Source organism: Homalodisca vitripennis, chromosome 6 (assembly GCF_021130785.1).
Source record: "Homalodisca vitripennis isolate AUS2020 chromosome 6, UT_GWSS_2.1, whole genome shotgun sequence".
In the NCBI taxonomy this organism is placed as follows: domain Eukaryota; kingdom Metazoa; phylum Arthropoda; class Insecta; order Hemiptera; family Cicadellidae; genus Homalodisca; species Homalodisca vitripennis.
In genome coordinates, this window is record NC_060212.1 from 62,849,928 (window position 1) to 62,870,830 (window position 20,903).

General features: G+C 34.6%; 1 protein-coding gene across 1 annotated transcript; it reads right to left on the bottom strand.

Moving 5' to 3' along the window:
- Positions 1 to 5,837: 5,837 nt before the first annotated feature.
- On the bottom strand, positions 5,838 to 19,222 carry LOC124364384 (NEDD8). The gene is made up of 4 exons (XM_046819798.1): positions 19,008 to 19,222; positions 11,715 to 11,732; positions 10,852 to 10,964; positions 5,838 to 6,070 (listed from the first exon to the last, which is right to left on the bottom strand). The coding sequence occupies exons 1-4, from the start codon at positions 19,023 to 19,025 to the stop codon at positions 5,974 to 5,976; spliced, it is 246 nt and encodes an 81-aa protein (XP_046675754.1). The 5' UTR covers positions 19,026 to 19,222; the 3' UTR covers positions 5,838 to 5,973.
- Positions 19,223 to 20,903: the final 1,681 nt, after the last annotated feature.

A 20,903-nucleotide genomic window follows, 5' to 3' on the forward strand; every position in this document is an offset into this window, starting at 1 on the left:
CTTTTGGATTTTTGTTTCCACAAGTGACTATGTTAATTTTATCTAAATTTGGAAAAAAAAATCACAGTTTGCCTCAGGACAATGAACGTTTGTTTGGAAAATCCCAAAATTCAACTGATACCCACAAAAACACAGTTTTTATTCAAACCACCATTTAAGAGGACAGTCCATTGTTTTCTGACTAAAGTCCCAATCGCTTCATTCTGCACTTACAATCTCATTATTACAAAAGTTTCTAAAGGTATTGAATAAAAAGAAAATCTTAATAGATTTTTATAATTTGATGATGGAATGATTGTGAAGGATACAGGATTTTCCTGACATTCGCCATTGTTCAGTGGTAAAAAAATCAGTAACACTACGTTTCGAGTTCCGCAATCTGATCTCTTCTTCAGATGGTTGACTAACCTTATACATACAAGGGCAAAATTCAATAGGTTATTACATTAATTACATATCTCAAGGATCAGTGATTAATAATTAACCCACACAACAGCACATTAGTTAGTTAATTATTATTTATTGTTTTTGTTGTCATGTAGCTATACAACAAAAAAACAGCTTTATCTTGTACAAAACAACTTATGAATATTTTGTTAAATACTATAAAAAAGATGCTTCATTAGCAAATTGTGTTTGAAATATATTCAAAACTGGTTACTTCAATTGAAATGTTCAAAAATACTGTAAAGTGTGTCTGATTATAATACTTTTATTAAAAATGTAATAAATTTATCTTATATATAAATGCGAATGTTTGTTTGTATGTTCCGTTATAACTCTGGAACCAATGCACGAAACATCGTGAAATTTTGTACAGTGATTCTACATGTTCCTGGAAGTAACATAGGCATACATACTAGAGTAAATTTGGTCCAATTTAAATAGTTTATTTAATTAATTTTTTAATTATAAATCGTTGTTGATGTTAGTGTTTTATATTGGATCCGACAGACTGCGCTACGACACATAATACAAAGCGAACTGATACTTAACAGCTGTTAATACTTTCAGCTGAAGTTCATCAAAGAGGCAGAAACATTTGTTTACATTTAAAATTTAGAAAATTTTTATTGTAAAGTGCTTGATCAGTAGTGTAATGCAGGTTGCATAGAAGTCGTCATTGCCTAATTTTAAATTCAGATTGCACCAATGATCAATAATAATATATAAAAATGAATGTTTGTGTGTTTGTCCTTTATTGGACCGATCACTATGAAAATTTGTATTTATTTGTATTTTTCTATGTAGAAGGTTTATATGCAATGCCCATTGATGTAACTCACCACCAGGCTGTACTGCAAGATATAAAAGTTATCAAAGCGCCTGCACATTATAAACTGCAATTACGATACAGTTACGTATATTAAATAGCCAAACACTATTTGAAGGCAAAGAAATATACGGACAAAGCTTAAGAGACGCGTGCAAAGCCGCGGGAAACAGCTAGTTTATAAATAATAAAAATGTCCAAGAAATCAATTTTACCTTTATTAAAATATCCTTTCTTTTTATACTTGGATGTTAGGTTAGTGAACTGTAATTTTGTTCACAAAACACTTAAGTAATGAAAAATTGTATTATTGTTATTATTTAAAGGGGGTGATGGTTTTCTGAAGTATAGTAAGTAACAGGATGAGGTCTTCACATATCGCCATATATGTGAGTTTATAGACTTGTATTTTTTTACACAGTTTCATTTCTGAAATAATTAAGAGTGTATCTATTTTGTAATAAAAAAAGAACATTTCAGAGGACACAATAACAGCAGCATTCCTTGACTACAGCACAGCATTTGTTACTGATTAGAAAACTAGAAGCCAAGGTAGTAAGAGGAGGAACATTAAAATGGTTCGAGTTACTTGAAACAAAGAACATAATCAGTTACAGTTAAAAGTAGGTGAAAACTAAAACAACGCTATCATGCAAACTGTCTATACAAAGAGGAGTTCCACAGAGATCAGTCTTAGGACCCATCATATACATTCTATATGTTGTGACTTCCCATCCTACCTTATAGGCCACAGTGAGTCACTTAAGTATGCAGATGATACTGTGCTTTTGAATAGGAACAGTGAACCTGACCCACTATAAATCAGGAACTCTTTATTACAATATCTTTGAGAAATGTATAGTGTCAATTTACAATAATTTCATGTCTGTAATATTTACAATAATGAAGTATGCACAAGAGTATATATAGTTGTTTATAAAGTTAAAATACAAGGGTTCTTTTTTTTAAATCTTCCCAGTGCAGGTATTTTTTCAGTGAGTAGAAGGGTCTTGAAGTCAGCCATTCAGTCAGCGATTTCTTTAGTTTCTTTCCTGTGAGAATCTTCATTTCTGTCGGTAGTAGGTTGAACAGCTTCTGGCCTGCATATGATGGTTTCTTTTGGTACAGCATGAGATGGTGTGCCGGTAGATGGTAGTCTGCAGCGTGGTGCAGTAGTTATGGAGGTTGGCTGCTTGAGGTAAGTTTTTCCCATCAACATGTAATATAACTTCTTGGATATAGAGGGATATCACAGTCATAATTCTGAGGTCTGTAGAAGATCCTCTGCAGGTGTCTTTTGGTCCCAGGCAATCTAAGATCCTCATCGCTTGCTTCTGAAGATACAGAATTCTTTGTAGGTTGCCTCGAGTTGTTCAGATAGCTATGCCATATCGTATGTGTGTTTCAAATACGGCAAAGTATGTTGATTTTGTTGTTGCAGTGTTGCTGATGGCTTTTATTTGTTTTAAGATGTAAAGGCTTGTATTCAATTTCTTATACAGGACATCGACATAGTATATCCATGACATTTTGTCAATAGTCACTACTAGAAATTTGGCCTGTGGTTTCACTTCAACTTCTGGAAGAGTTGAGACTTGGTTTCATCTTCTGCCAAATGCTAACTGGTTTGTCTTTGATGTATTAACCACTAGGTCACTTGTGTGGCAGTATTGGTAAGTGATAAGTGATTCAGTGATATTAAGTCTACTGCCAGTTGATCAGCAGAATTCCCTGAAGACAGAACAGTGGTGTCATATGCATACATAAGCCTATGACAGAGTCCGTTCAGGAATTGTGGCATGTCGTTTGTGAATAAGATAAACATCACAGGGCCAAGGACAGATCCTTGAGGTACACCTCTGGTTATACAGGGTGTCCCAAAATTACAGGACTAGACTTCACCAAATTGTTTAGGAGGTCAAACTGAACGAAAAATGTTATATAATGTATAGTCCTATCTTGCTTTATTTACCTTATATCGGCCATTTTGTTTTTTACATGCAATTAATTTTATTTTCAATTAAGGGTTTACCGATTTTGTTGGAACTTGGAATAAATATTATAAACATGAACATAAGTTGTAAAAAATATTTTCAAAAAATCTTGTGTATTTTCAAAATGGTGGCCATTTAAATATTAAAACTTAAATAACTAGAAAACCAACCGTTTTATAAAAAAAATATTTAAAATACTAAGTTTTTGTGAATTTTTTAACAAATCCAACGTTACCATTTCTATGAAAATCGGTTCATAAATGGGCTGGTTGTTGAAGTTTATGTCCGTCTGGACAGTGTGGTTGCGTATTTCCCAGGCGCCAAGACAACAATGCACTTCAATCAGATCAACACACATTATAACAAAAATTATATTTAATGCACCAAAATACAATTGTGTTAACTAAGGAGTAATAGGCTTGGATATTTAAGTTTACCATCTAAACAGCATTTAAATAATAAAGAAAAGAAAAGGGAAAGAGGAATATTAAAAGGTCTTATAACAAATGCTCAACATGACGGCCTCCACGCATATTGCAGATCTTAAACCGTTGTAAAGCTGATCGCTGGATAGCTGCAAAGTCAGTAGACTCCTGAATAACAGCACCAGCTTCTACAATCCGGGCAACAAGGTCCATGGCACTCAACACTGGAGTAGAATAAACCAGCTCTTTCATACGCCCCCATACGAAAAATCCATAGGGGTGAGGTCAGGAGACCGCCACAGGCCAAGGTACTGCACCACCGCGCCCAATCCACTGATCACCATACACAGCACTAAGGTGATCTCTGATTTCATTAGCGAAATGTGCTGGCGCTCCATCATGTTGAAACCAATGTTTCGCCTGGTTTCGAGTGGGACATCTTCCATAAGTTCAGGTAAAACTTGCCGAAGAAAAACCATGTAGTAATGAGCGTTTAGCCTATTGGGCAGGATGTAAGGTCCAATAAATATGTTGTTTATAAGTCCAGCCCAAACATTGACCGAAATCTTAACTTGGTGAGACCTCTGCTTTATACAATGTGGGTTTTCTTGGGCCCATACATTATTATTTTTTTATGTTAAAAACTCTGTCTCGAGTAAAACTAGATTCGTCTGTGAACAGGACGTTTTGTAGAAAGTTCGGCGAATCAACTTCCTGATGCAGAAACCAACATGAACATGCCTGCCTATGAGGGAAATCTCCGGGTTCTAAAGCTTGCACTTTTTGAGTCTTAAACGGATGCAACTACTCATTAAGTACTCTCCATACTCTATACTTATTTCAGTTAGTGTCCTTAGCTACAGCTAGAGTACTAGTTGAAGTGTGGTCTTCAATGTTATGTAGCACAGCCTCTTCAAAAATCACTGTCCTGGCTGTTCTTGGATGTCCAGCATATCTCATGTCCTTCGCGAACTTTCCACTTTCACTAAGGCGATTGTGAACGGCAGCAAACACTTTACGTCCAGGATGTTGTATGTAAGGGAAACGTTCAGCATACAGTCTGGCGGCTAATGTAGCATTACCTACCGCTTGTCCATACACGAAATGAATATTTGTATATTCTGCATTAGAAAAGTTTTCTATTTTAAACACGAAAAACCTTAATAACTTTAGTACACACACAACTATAGTTAATTGTGTGACCACATTGACCATACCTACGTTATAACAACAATAGAAAACTAATTGTGTTTAAAAACAACTGTTTAATAAAAACAGCTGTTCAACTGTAATGTTTTCTTTCGATTTGAATTTAGACAAATACAAAAAATGAGTATGTTGCTAGAAAGGATGATGTCCAGACGGACATAAACTTCGACAACCAGCCCATTTATGAACTGATTTTCATAGAAATGGTAACGTTTCATGAGATGTGGTTTGGTTGTCTGGGGCTTCTCAAAAGTAAATTTTAAAGTGTAAGTACTCTAAGAGAACCAAGTACTTGTGTGCATCCTGGCAGAGCTTGGACTACAAAAGCATTGTTGTGATGCCTTCAGACAACAGAAAATACTAACAACTATCTCACTGTACATCATGGAAACTGTAATGCACAATTGCAATCAAGAGAGATAAATAGAGGAAACCATGTGTATAACCAAGAACCACTAACAACTATGTCCTGCCAACTTTCACTGAGGCAAAGTTCCTGGACATCCTGCCCTAAGCTGTGAAGAAAGCCAACTGTTCCAAGATAGGAAGTCTGCTGATTACATGGCTCCTAGACGTATCTTTCCACAACATAGATGAGTTTAGTAAATGGGCAAGAGTACCCCTACTAGTAGAGACTGATGATGTAACTTGATCAGCTAGTAACCCAATTTTATTTACTTGAATTGTCTTGGTCTAAATGTATGTACACTCTCTTGACACATGTACTGATCTCTATGAACATGTTCATTAGTTTACGAACATTTATTTAATGTGATCAAAATTAATATTAACTGTACAAAATTCATCAAAGTTTATAGTATTGACTGTATGAATAAACTGATCTGTAATTATTTTCTCAGTGATTTGTGACCAATAATACATAAAGGTTATCTGAATTTAAGTAATACCAAGGTTTTCCTGATAAAAACAACTGAATTACTTAATTGTACACGTTTAATAAAATTATACAAACGAATAGAATAAACGGTTTGAGAACTTGACCGTGTAGGATCCAGGCTCAATTAACATCACATGTTTCGTTAAATATGAGGTGAACATGATGAGGGAATGATCACAGACCGGCCGTCGAGCCTCCTCGGAGGGCAAGTACAAGATGTAGCACCGATCCTCCCTGCACCTTGTAGTCTTGTGCTGTCTTCTCATCATTCCTGCAATACATGAAACACATTAATAACAGCCTCCTTACTGACCAAGGGGTGGATAAGGATATAAATTTTGAAGGGAAGACAAGATGGGAGAGAAGGATGACCTGATTCTTATAAGCAGTCCAGATGTTACACTCAATCTTACAAAGAACCCCACGATCTGAAATTGCAAATCTTTTAAACTGGGAAAGATTATGTTACTCAGTGAACATATAAGTTTTACTGTCCAATATATTAATATACCACCATGTTATACTAACCTTGTTTTACTAACCTCTTTCAATGCCATTAATTTGTTAACTATCTACTAAAATTTCTAACCAATTAGAGTTACCTACTAAGAATCCCTAGACCATTTTGCCTACTACTTTTCAGACCTTAAACAATGATTTTTTTTTATTATTTTCAACAAATTTATAAGATTTTCTTATTTGTTATGAAATATACTAAATTATAATGAATGTATTCATGCAATCATTATACACAATACAAAAGATAACTTATCTTAAAAACTATTTGACTCCATAGAATATATATAAAAATAATAAATACTTCTTTCAAATTTCAAGCAAAGAATTAAATTTCTCTACAAATTTTTCTACCACATAGTTTTGGAAAATACAGCTGTTCTTTGCTTATTTGACTAACATAGTTTTAAGCAATAATGTTGGTTGACAGTGTTGCAGCAATACAAAGTATGTGCAAAAATATGGGGAATTTTCATTTTGTGAAAAAATATTTATTTATTTGTCTACATTAATGTTAACACCTCCAAAATATTTGCCATTCGATATTAAATGCACTTGTGCCAACGCTTCTTCCAATCCTAGAAACACTTCTCAAACTTGATCCTTGGGATAGTCTTTAGCTCTTTCAGCGATGCACTTTTAATGACATCTATCGATCGTCTTGGCGATCCAGAATGCCTCCACTGAGATGATTGAACTTTAGTTTCAACATTATATCCGTAAAACCATATTTCGTCACCTATTATAACACGTTTCAGTAATTCAGCATTGTCGTTTGCTTCATTATTGGCTCCTGAGCAACTTCCATCCACCACTGCTTCTGTTCTCAAAATTCAACAATTTTGAAACAAATTTTGCTGCCACATGTTTCATAGCCAAAACGTTCAAAATAATGTCATGGCATGAGCTAATCATATGGAACTTCTCTGATCATAATACAGCGTGGCGATAGTCTGGAGCATTCGTCATCTTCAATGTCTTCACAGCTAACTTTGAAACGTTTATACCACTTGCAAAACTCTTATTTTACTCGTAGCAGACTCACCATAGGCCTTCTGTTAACATTTCCCACACTTTATTTCATTTTTCCCACAAAATTTGATATAAATATTTTATTCATTTTTTTAACAAAAAAAAAATACTGTTCATAAAGCACATCTAACCTTAGCAGCTGCTACTGAAAAAATAAAAAATGATTACAGCTGGAAATATCAATATACTTCAGGAGCATGAGTACCAACATAGTAAATCAACTTTTGACAATTGGACTCTCCACACACATGAAACTTAGAAATTACCATAACCTGTTGAAAACACCTCATACTTCTATATTTGGAGGGGGAGGGAGAGACCACTCTTTATAGCCGTATCCATGTGGTCTTCATCGGTTCGTCCTATGCCAACCCGTGGACAATCAACTATTATCTCCAGCTCACAATGGTAGAGTTTCTATAGCTGAACAGACAGACTCAATGGAATTACGCAGTGAGCATGTGCCTCAAGACATTTCTAGCCAACCCATGGACAATTCTAGCCAAGTTACTTCTCCTACTACACGAACAGAAAAGATAACCCCTTGTCATCTAAAGTTACCCTTTATTACATTATCCTGATTCCCCACATTAATTATCCTCAGAATGGGTGTTTTGTTCCCTTGATTCCATACAACACGTTTCCCTTAAATCTTTCTGTGTGTAATATGGGAAATCTCATGCCGTTACATTTGCTCAAAACGTGTATAACAGAAAATCTTGCCATTAAATTATTGTTGTTTTTTATCACGAATTATATTTTGTTAAAAAGGTGACAGAATGCACTAGAATGTTGACTTAACGTCAGATAACAGCTGCACTCCATTCATTGTTCTTGGCTTCCTATGATCGATCCGAAACTGAATTCTTTTTAGTTAGCGACCACCATTTTAGACTGTACTCTTGCGCATTTGACGGGTTTTTCCGTACATGAAGAGTGCCAGTGCAACTCGTGAGACCAACATGTAAGCTTCGTTCCTGCGTAATATTGCAACTAACAGGACTTTTATTTCTTTGGTTTGGTATCAAACTAATTAAAAAATGGCTAATATAGATAATGAAAACGTTGATCAATTTGTCAGTGACATTATAAAACATATTGTAAACACAAAAAGCTTCTTAAAAAATTAGATTTTATGTTTTTATTGTCCTACAATAACGTCAGAAACCTAAATTCAACAAGAAGTTTAAAACAAATTAAAATTTGTCTATTGTATTAGCACGCTAGGGAGAAGTGCAGACATATATATTCAGCTTTCTAAGGGTTAACATACATATTTTTAATACTTAACTCCTTGTTGTAGTGTCTTTTAAAGTTTTTTATATATATATATATATAAAATATATAATATATATGGAGTTCTATATACTGCCCATGTCACATAACGATTATTATATTAAATATGGTTAATAAAATGAGCACTTAATAGTCATATATTTTGTTAATATTTAGTAATAATACATTTTGATTTCAAAATTTTAACTTTTAGTTTAAACTATCTTAGATTCAAATTCACTAAATATTTCTTGCTTAGCAAGTATATTTTTTACTATCGAAGTTCACATAAATTAAAATTTAACTCACAAGAGAGTTTTTTCCTATATTTTAAAGGTGATTTTGGAGTTTTTCAAACCATTAATTTAATCAAATGGGCGTGTTTATCAGGAGAATCAAGATTCTCAGTAAATGCTATGATTGACGGTTTATTAGAAATATTCCAAATAAATTTTCTGAAATTAATGTTTAAAAAGGTCTAAATTGTTTTTATTATTGAATTAAAAATATGTTGTTCATTTAACTCTGATAAATAATAAGGAAAAATCAACCCCATCTAAGTTCACTGTTTCACAACATTTCACTGATTTCTTTCAAATTCACTTATCACCACACATATTAATTTCAAATAACTTTGAATTAGACTTAACATTTTGAATTTGTAAATGAAAACTTTAATGATTAAATTTTAACTGAATAAATTTAATTGTACAACCGGATAAAAGAGTGCTCATACACGCTTAAATATGCAATTCCTTTAACTATCCTACTTAAATTAACTGATTCCTCTCCATAAAACAGCTATTCCTCTTTACAAAAATTAAAACTTTGGTCAACCTGGTGTTGTGTAATTTGAACGAATGTCTGAAGAGCTGTTTCTCAACTGAATACATCCCTCTCCTCACTTCCCCTACGCCGAGTGTCACCCGCATCTACTTCCCCTACATTGGATTTTACCTGAATCTGCACCAATCAGAGTGTATATTAACTAATATGGAGATGTTTTTCACTCCAGCAATGACGTCAAATATTGTAAAATTACTTGGTGGAAAATACTTTCTGAAATGTTTATATTTTTATCTAATTAATGTATTTAAAACATTTTATATATTTAAAAGGAGGGACCAATCCCTTTTTAGGCCTTATTCTGCTCATCCTCATGGGTCATTGGCCTTTGTGAAGATCTTACTAAACTGAACAGGAGGGAGAGTCCAAGAGTTCAAGATCAATGGTACTGATAAAAAAGTGCTAAGGTCATGAACAGGATTTGAACCTATGCTATCTCTAGCTCAGATCTCTTTCAAGCACAAGTCACAGTCATAGTGGAATGTGCTTGTGAGGATCTTCATCTGCGGTATAAGAGTGAGACAATTAGCATTTTCATAGGTAGCCAGGCAGCATGAAAAACATTGAACTTTTGTGTGTTCAACTTTATCTTGTGTGGGATTGTGATCAAGTCGTTTCTTCCCTAGGCAGAATCAACAATGTGACTGTTTTGTTGGGTTCTTTGTCATGAGATCTCTGGGAACTAAAGAGCTGATGCTCTGGCCAACTCGGGCTTAGCGTCTAACATGATGGGACCTCAACCGTTCTGTGGTATTTCTAAGTGTGAATCCTTTAGAGCAGTCACAAAATGGGTTCATACTGAACATGAGAGAAGGTTGAGGCTGCATCCGGGTCTGAGAATGAGTAGAATGGTCCTAGTCGCCTTCCCCTAGGGTGGCATCTAACCTTCTCTTTTTAAGTAGATCGGTGCCTTCTCGGGTTATGGGTCTTATTACAGCACATTTCACCTGAGGAAGCATCTTCACAGAGTCTGCATTCTCCGGGAGTAACGCTCTGTAGAATGTGTGACGAGCAAGAGGGAACTGCTGAACACCTGCTCTTTGACTGTCCTGCAATAGCAGGGAGCGCTACACCATCTTTGACGGTCTGGACATGTGTGGTAAATTTCCACAGGAGGATCTGATCTGTTGTTTTCGGCGGTTTGTACAACTGCTGAAACTATAAACTGGTTGACCTCATGGTACACTTAGGCCCTTGAGGATTAAGTGCATGGCACTAGGCCTTTTGACTGCTTGGACATCGGTCTCCGAGCCAGATCCAATTAGTACCTATTCAGATTTAGTTGATTATTTTATTTTATTCTAAAACTCGTTATTACAACTTTACTAATTTATGAGCTGTTGTAAAGGGATCAAAAGCGTTATTTATGAACTATATACCCACATTTGTTTGCCAGAGAAAATGAGACGCTGCTGCTGAGGTGGGATTCCTTCCTTCTCTTCCACTCGTTCCTTTATCCTCTCAACCTTATCTGTAGGTTCAATGTCAATTTCAATCTGGAGATAACATAAACATCTGATGTCAAATATATAACATTTCATATATTTAATACAGAAATATAAGAACAGCTAATACATGAAGAATTTAAAAAAAGTATGAAACTTCATGTACCATTAGCAATTTCAATAATTCAGCAGTGTTTTTAAATGAGTTTTATAACTGGTTTTTACAAAATCCGTTTTAAGCTACTGTATATTAGTAACTTGTTTGTTTTATATTACAATTAATAGCAATTATTAAACTTATAATTTTGTAATGGACTTGGCTCTGAACTTCTGACATTGTAAATAAGTGTAAACTATTAATGGCAATAAATATTTATTTATTTATCATAACACGAAAGAGAATAAAGTAAAACCCAGAATGGATGTTCAAATTGTAAAAGACTATTAATATAACAATAGGCTAACAAAATTGATGGTACAACAGTGTTTATTGTTAGCAAGAATTTTTATATATTATCGACATTCATTTTTTTGAAAAAAAATCATAGTTATATAACGTTGTAATGAAAATTATTTCATTTTCAATATCAAAACCATTTTATATAATATTAAATATGTTTGTACTTGAGCATGGGGCACCATTTACTATGAATTCTTGATAAAAAGCAAGTGAAATAACCAAAACAGGATTAGTACTAGAGTTTTCATATACTAAATATAACGGTATGTTCATTTTAGTGGTTTTATTTGGAATAAAGCTATCTATTGTATATACTATGGGTCTCGTTTTAGTTTACTCACCTCTTTTCCTGTTAAAGTCTTTAAAATTTGATGGCAGCACATGAAAAAAGAAAAACAAATGCAGATTAAAATCAAATACAAGCATGTTTGGACAGTCCAAGTAATAGCATGTAACTGACCTAGGGTGACCTAACGTCCAAGAATTGTCCGAGTTTTTTTTTATCATGATATACCTGAAAATTTATCTTGGGACACCTTGAAATTCATGTCTTAAATAGGTTTTATAGAACTATTCAGAGATTCCTCTCCATTTTATGCAACATTGAAAATCAAGCAGTGTGAAACTGCCCATAGATTCCATCCATAGAAAGAATGAGGGTTGTTATGTCATATAATAGACTTTGTCTTGAATGTGTATAGAAAGTTTAATCAAAATTGGCTCATACGTTTTTAAGGTATGGCCATCCATAAGTTTTTTTTCAGTATTTGGCCTTCAAAATCAATATACAAACAGGCGATAGACATAAGAAAGAGGGTTGTAATATCATATAGTAGACTGTGCCTTGAATATTTATAGAAGTTTTATCAAAATCAGCTCTTACATTTTTGAGGTACAATTATCCATAGATTTGTTTTTTAAGCACATAGCCTGTAAAATCGACGTGGCTCCGAAAATAGGTCTGGCCTAAGAATAAGGGTAATAATATAACACAGTAGACTATGTATTGAATGTGTAAACAAAGTTTTATCTAAATCGGCTCGTACCTTTTTGAAATAAGATAATAGATATGTTTTTCAGCACATAGCCTGTAAAGTTTATGTAGCTCTGAAAATAGGTGCGGCCTAAGAATGAGGGTTGTAATAAAATATAGCATACTGAGTCTTGAATTTATATAAAAAGTTTTATCAAAATCGGCTAGTACGTTTTTACCGTCATGAAACTGGCCATAAATTCCATCCATTCTATATATTTTGTACTGTATTTGTCATCAAATAAAAAAAAACCAATTTAGTTTTCTCTTTAAATGACTGATCCAGGAACTACGTTATAGGATAAACCAGGTTAGGATTTGTGAACTAGGATTAGTTCTTTCTATGGATGGAATCAATGGGCATTTTCAAACTGCTACATTTTTGAGGTACGGGACCAACTATAGGGTTTCTTAGAAATTGTATTGTAAAATCAGTATAGTCCCAAAAATAGCCACTGCAAATGGTGATTATTATAACAAAAGTAGAATTTGTTCATTTAAAACCTTTAAATGTAGTATTTACCTTCACGTTATTAAAGTAATATATATATTTTGTATGGGTTAAGTTCAGAGACTAGGTTAGGATTCTGTTAGGAATAAGGTCCATAAAAAAACTACTCGTTCTTTCTATGGATGGAATCTATGGTCATTTAAAATGTAGCGTGAAAATCAATATTAAATATTTCATACCTTAGTATGTTTCAATTTGAGCACCGTTCGTTGCCCTGCAGATATGCTGTAGTCAACTACTGCCAATCAACAAATCTACGTAAGCAATCATAAATTCGCTCCCGAAGATGGTCCACAATCCCGACACTGGTCACGTAAACATATTTTTTATGTACCAACAAAAGAAATCCAAAGGGGTGTGTTACTGAGAATGGGGGTCTGTCTGTCAAATTAGTTATAGTTGTATATACAATGCTTGAAATTAATTGGTACATCAGTATTGTATTGAGCCCCACTGCATAAACGCCAAAATTGCTTGTAAATTCGTTGACACTTACTGTTATAATTAGAACTTTATCAAGGCACTCATGTCAGCCCAATATAAATATTTATCAGGGTCAAAATAACGCGCACCCCTGATTTAGAATAGAATAGGGTACTTTGGGATTATACCGACCACACCCAGACATGATCGTTATTCGACATTTTGCTTCTACTGATTACTAGATTAGCGTAGAACAATTTGGATTATCATCAATTTATAAAACACGAATTGTTTTATCGCAAACCCCTCCCCATCCTCAGACAGAGGTCAAAGTCGAGCGGTCTAGTAGATAACGTGATTGCAGAGTCTCGCCGCCCGTTCTGTTGGTTCGTCGCTTTGTTGTTACTTCCGTGTTTTACCTCTACATTTCTCCAAACACAAAAATTCAACAAAAACAAACATTACCAAACTAAAACTAAACTCTTTATTGAAAAAACACTCAACACTTGTTTTTATTCTTGATCACATTCCGCCACCCAAAATGCGAGTGTGCCTCCGGCTGATGTCAAGGAAAGAAAAACATCCCTCGAGATAGTACCTATCAGTAAAATATCAAATTCTAGAGGGGCTGATCAGAAATATAAATTGAATTGTAATGGAAAGGCAATTATGTACAGTGCAAATCATGTGATGCCGCGCGGCCTGCCGTAATCGGGATTCTCGAGAAAGATAAGATCTAACAGCGACAAAAATTTTTCGATGACACTAATACCTGGAAATGCTTGTAAGTTTGTAATTTTGCAATTAGAGTTAGGATTCTGTTAGGAAGTAGGTCCAGGTACTCGTTCTTTCTATGGATGGAATCTATGGTCATTTCATGTTGGTGAAAATCAATATTAAATATTTTACCAAGCATTTGACTTTGACTCAGCTGCTGTTTTAACTACCAATCAACAAACTACCAAGCAATCATGTAAACTACCACAAGCGACACTGGTCACGACAATTTGTTACCAACACGTTACTGTTAAAATAATGTGTGTTACTGAGAAGGGTCTGTCTGTCAAATTAGTTATAGTTGTATATACAATGCTTGAAATTAATTGGTACATCAGTATTGTATTGAACTGCAAAACGCCAAAATTGCTTGTAAATTCGTTAACACTTAACTTACTGTTATAATTAGAACTTTATCAAGGCACTCATGTCAGCCCAATATAAATATTTATCAGGGTCAAAATCCCCTGATTTAGAATAGAATAGTATATATTTATTGTGTTGACAATATATATTACACTGTATTGTAATAGTCAATAATACCAATTTTTACAGTATTTATCCTAAAAACTAAATCCATTCACTCGACTTTCCGTACAGTTGCAAACAGGCACACATTCATACACATACAAAGAAACAAAATTCAAAATTCGTGGAATCAACCCCCAGGATTGCAACACTGCCGTGAATGTCAATCCCAAGTATGCTCCATTAACTTGCCAACTGAGTAAAAAGCACAAGACACCAGGTAGTGTTTTAAATTTTTTTAGATTTGTGTCTAAATTTAGAGTTTCAGGAAGACTGTTAATGAGTTTGATCCCAGCTTGAGAAGGGAGGCGTTCAAATGCTGCTGTTCTATGTTGTCGAGCTCGAAAGCGCTCCCAAGCTCTTGCCTCGTATCTATTTCAGTATTATTGTTATTTATGCATCCAAAGATGTTGCAATGGTTTATGTCAGCATGACGCCGAGCACAGATATAGAAAAAGGAAATATTACTCTATCCAAGAAAGATAGTTCCACTTTGTTATTTGTAATTTCATCAGCACAGAAACTTCAAAATCAATAATAACAGGTTCGACATGTGACTGTTTTACAGTTATGGAAAAGTTAGCTGTATTGCATCTCTTTTGGGCTAATTATGTATACGACAAAGTGTTGTTTACTCAACCACTTAAAGGAACAATTTATAACATTTATAAGCGAAAAACTAAAAATAATTTTGGTTTTTTCCTGACTTTTGGAACTCCAACTCACTAAGTATAAGTTTTTACAGACGGTCATGTAACTAATTTAATTTTTTCTGGACCACTTGGTATGGTTTGACCCCATCCAACATACAGTATCAATTAAAAAATAAATGGGTCTAAATTAATTTCCTAATATTTTAATTGCTAGTGTAATCCACACTCAAACAAATTAATAATTTTCAAAACTAATTGACAGTGAGGAAGGTTGCAATATAATAGGAGGCCACCACCACAATAGAATCATATTTATGATTATCTAAATTATAGAAACAAAAATGCTGACACGAATTACATTATATAAAAATGATCTACATTATGTGTATTTATAAAATGTAACAAACAAAACAATTTCACTTTAGTTACTATTTACTGTTTTTAAGGATATACTATGATTCTATTGTGGTGGTGGCCTTTTATTTTACTGTAGCCGTGAGGAAGAGACTAGTTATACCTAAGTCTATCAGATCATCTTAGCCATAAAAGTTTTAGTAGTATAATTAGGTTGATACAGATTTATTTATTTATTTATTATTATTTCAACGGCATCCGCCAATATACAATAATTTCACAACATTTTCATGCAACTTAAATATAACATCAACAAAATAAATAACAACTAATTAAATTACAGAAAGTAGTGATTATGCAGTGGAATAATAAATAAGTATTAAGATTTGTGAAATAATGTTACAATAGTGAAAAATCACAAACATCATCTCCAACTGATATTAAGGGAAAAAAACTCTATCACTCATTACTGTTGCAGTCTCTTTTTAAGGTGTGCGATGCTGTCATAAAAAACATATCACCATCGGAAGGAATGCTGTTTCCACGCCTATGAAGTCGAGCAATAGGACCGTGATAGCTGTAATTGTTTGAGTGGTGGCAGGTTGAAAACATATTCCTGGATCTGGTTCCAGCAGGTACCGAGGGATATCCTACTCAGAAGCTCTGGTGAATCGATCGCCCCCGTTGATAAGCTTGTGCAGGAAAATAATATCAAACATTCTCCTTCTGCACTCCAGCGTAGGCAGAAGAAATTCCTGCTCAAGTGCGGGGACAGAGACCTCCCGATAGGCTGCACCTCTCCGGACTCCTTGAAGTCTGCAAAATTTGTTTTGAATACTCTGTAGTTTTGTGAATATGAGATGCGTAATGAGGGGACCAAACAAGAGTACAATATTCCAGATTAGGCCGAACTAAAGCCTTATACAAGAGCAGTAGTGTCTCGTCACCGAACGTCCCTCTAGACATTCGAAAAATGAATCCTATCCTAGCATTTTGTTTGCCTTCAAGGATACCGCATCATGTGTTGCATCGGGTGACAAATTTGTAGTCAAACTTACTCCAAGGTCGTTTATCGAGGTCACTCGCTTGATGTCGCCGGATACAGTGTAATTGAAAGCAACAGGATTCTTCAGACGACAGAAGGTGATTGTAAGACATTTGGTTGAGTTAATGACCATCATTATCATCGCAACCACTCAGCAATTAAGTTCAGATCACGTTGAAGATTGAGACAGTCATCACGAGAGTAAATTTCTTTGAATATCTTGAGGTCATCTGCGAAGAGGAGATATTCCGATGATAGGTGGCTGATATGTCGTTGACAAACAAGTTGAAAAGAATAGGGCCAAGCTTGGACCCCTGTGGGACACCCTGAGGTGGGAGGAAAATTCTTCAGACAAATGGTTTCCAAGTTTGACCCTCAGCGAGCGTCCCACTTAAATAGCTCTTGAACCATTCTAGAGAGAGTCCGCAGAAACCATATCCTTCGAGCTTGGAAATCAGAGTGAGTGACTAAATCTTGTCAAATGCCTTGGAAAGGGTCTAAAATAAATGCTGTCCACTTGATGTCTTCGATTAAACGCAGAAAGAATATAGTCTGTGTAGATGACAAGGTTGGTCTGGGTGGAACGACCCTTGCAAAACCCATGTTGTTGGGGGACAATGATACTCTTTATGTCATTAGATATCAATTCCAGCACTAAACCTTCCACAAACCTTAGCCAAAGCAGGCTGGATGAACGACTGGCCCTGAAGCTGGTGACATCAGTAGCATTTGGTGTTTTAGGAATCGGCACAACATAACTGGACTTGAGTGCTGTGGGAAAGATGCCGTCCATAAATAGTCTGTTAAGTAAATTGGTGAGAGGCTTTGAAAGCTGAACGCTACATTTCTTGAGAACTATAGGTGGGATGAGATCAGGACCATTACCTTTGTTGACATCAAGTTACTCCAGCTCCTTCCGTACTCTTTCCTCACTTACATGGAAGCGATTTACATTGAAGTTGCTAGCAAAATGAAAGTCTAAAGTTGTGTCATCCCTGAGATTGAAAGTTGAGGCGAAGAAGCCAGCAAAAAGATTGCACATGACATGAGGGTCATCAGTAACTGTGTGATTAAAAGTCAGACGAGTTGGGATAGACTGCGATTCTCTGCATTTGCTTCACATAACTCCAAAAAGATTTTATATTGGAGGGTATAGAATACTCAATATATGCCCAACGTATCTGTTAAAACAATCCTTGGCCAGCAACTTGCACTGGCCCTGGTATGAGAGAACCTCCAGTAGTCCTAGATTGACATCAGATTTCAGCTGTGACTGTGTTACAGCGTACTCAGTTGAAGATTGTACACTTTGCACTAACTTCAAGTACCACCCCAGCCAGTGTAGGATACTAATACTTGACGGTATTGGCCTTTATGCACTTTGGCAGATGAGTAATGGATGCATGATTATCCATAAGTGAGTGTGGGCTAGCCTACTTCACTAACGTTTTATGATGCTATACTAAGCTGTTCTGATTACAGAACATTCAGATAAACTGACGGTGCAGATGTTAAAAAGCATGGAAATTATAAGATTAAAGGTCGAGGTGGCAAATCACGAATTGAACGTATTCTGCTCATCCTCCTGAACAAAAAATATATATGGTTTTAGGGGGTGCAAATGACAAATAACATGATTTTAGACGGTATATAGTTAAGTTCTTAATGTTTTAATGTTGTGTTTTTGTGCTGTGTCTGGATATCTGTAAATATTATCTGCAGGTGGGACTGATAGCGTATCTGTTATCTGAGCGCTCTGGGGCAGAAGTCAGAGATAACGTTATTTCTCATTTCCAACCCGTCAAACCTTTTTGTTTTGTTCTGTAGGACGATTCCAATAAGTTAATAACGCAAAACTCGTATTTTGCCGCCCCAGCCGTTAATGTGACAATTACCAAAACAAAAAGCACAGAACACAAAAATAACCACAAAATGACATTTCCATTATTCAAAAGCAAAGCCTAGTTATTTGCGACTTCAAACCATAACTAGTTTAGGTCAGGAGGATGAGTACATAACGTCAATAGCTTTAAATTTTGACTGACAACACTAGCCCTCACTTTGATGATATAATTGTTATAAATAATAAGCCTAAAGGAACTATTTCAATGTACTAGGCCTATGCCATTAAAAACATCTTTGCAAATCTGTGCCAAAGATCTAAAAGAAAAATCTTTAACAACTTTGTGTAATAAGCCATTGGCAATCTTCAATTAGTAAAATGACTGAATCACCCCTTTTACTCAACATCAACTATCATTGAACCACCAAGTGTTCTAAATTATTTCTATAAGAAAACCTAGGATTTACCTTTACTTTGATGAGCATTTTCAAGGAATATAAAATTTAATAAATCAGTGCAGATGGAGAAAAAATAACTAGGAATAAAATATAAATTTGTAAATTGTACACTTTATATTAAACGTTATATCAAACTAAAATGATGTATAGATGGAATTAGATAGGCTCTTCAACCGAACTCAAAACGCACTTTTTATGGTTAAATTATAATCAATGACACATCATGGTGGAATTGCCGGCCAAGACGTGAAGTTAGTCTCATTTAAAAAAAATGTTCTAATATTGCAGTTTGTAATATGAAGGCGCCAGAAAAGATCAAAACTTATTTTATACATATAACTGATAGCAGTGTAGCATTTCAATACCGTTGCAATGGTAAGGTTTAAAATCAAAATGTAGTTACCTGCAGTTCTTATAAACATAAACGGTCTGTAAATCTACAGATAAATAATAAAAATACGAGGAGGTGTAAAAACAACTGACACATTTTTGGGTCAAAATGTATTCACAACATTTAAACTATATGGTTACTTTTGTATATTTACAGATAGAAAAACTTTTTAGTTTAACTAAGTAACTTAGTAAAATATCGATATGGCCACCGTTTATGGCTATGCAGGTGTGAACTCGAAATTCAGCATATCGCACGCCTTTCCTTCTTTTTATACATTGCTTGAGTAATTTATTTATTGCTAGTCATTATTAGCAGTTAAGTGTTCAAACAGATGTTATAAAATTAGTGCTCGAACATTTGTTGATTACTTATTTTGGTTTACATTGATACATAGGTAATAATTCATGAGAGCCATGGCTGCTTCCCAGAAAAAAGCTCAGTGTGATTTCGTGTGGTTATGGTGTGTCTTGTGGTTTACTGAATTTAGATAAATAGTCTCAGTTCAAAGACGTTTTAGACTTGAATATGGTGATAATTACTCTTTTTCGCGTAACTCAATCAAGCAATGGGTAAAACAGTTTAGTTTAAGAAAACAGGCAGTGTTTTGAAATGCAAGTTATCAGAACATTAGAAAAGCATAGAATGAATACGATACCGTAGTCTGTTCGTTGAAGTCCAAAGTAAACGGAGTTTAAAGCAAGGAATTTGATAAACGAGAATCTATGGTGTTGTTACCTAGGCGATTGTCTTTACATACTTTTATAATCCAGATATTGCATTACATTGCATTGCTAGCACGGAAAATGTTTTCTTTGCAGAGAATTCTGTAATCGGTATACTTTATTGTGATATGCTAAAACGTTTTGCATTTCCCTAAATAGACGAAATAAAACTATGAAAGGCCCAATTTACTGGTACCTATTATGATTGTGCTTCACCACATTTCCATAACAATATTCTGCATGTTCTGGATGACAAGTTTCAAGATTGATAGATTTGGAAGTAAAGACCAAAACTTTGTCCATCAAGAAGTCCAGATTTAACTCTATTGGATTTTTTCTGGTTCTGTATCAAGAAAATTGCGTATTCTAAAAAGATTAGAAACCTGAACCACCTACGAGAGCAGACAAGATATGCTATTTAAAGCGTTACTTAAGAAATGCTGAGAAATGTTTGGTGGGAGATTGATTTTCGATTTGATACCTGCAGAGAAACGGTGGCCATATCGAGATTTATTGCGTACCACTAAAAACTTTTGGATTTTTTATATCTTTAAATAGAGAAATGTTACCGCATACCAGTTTAATTGTTGTGAATAAAATGTATGGTAAAATAGGTTAGCTCTTTTTTTGAACTTCCCTGTATAGTGAATTGAAATACGATTAAAAGTGTAAAATATGGTCCTAGGTATAGTTTTCCATTTTTGACAAAACGTTTACATACATTTAATGAAAGCAGAAAACTGTATTTACAACTCAATAAAACAAAAAAAAGTAACTAAATACTTTTTA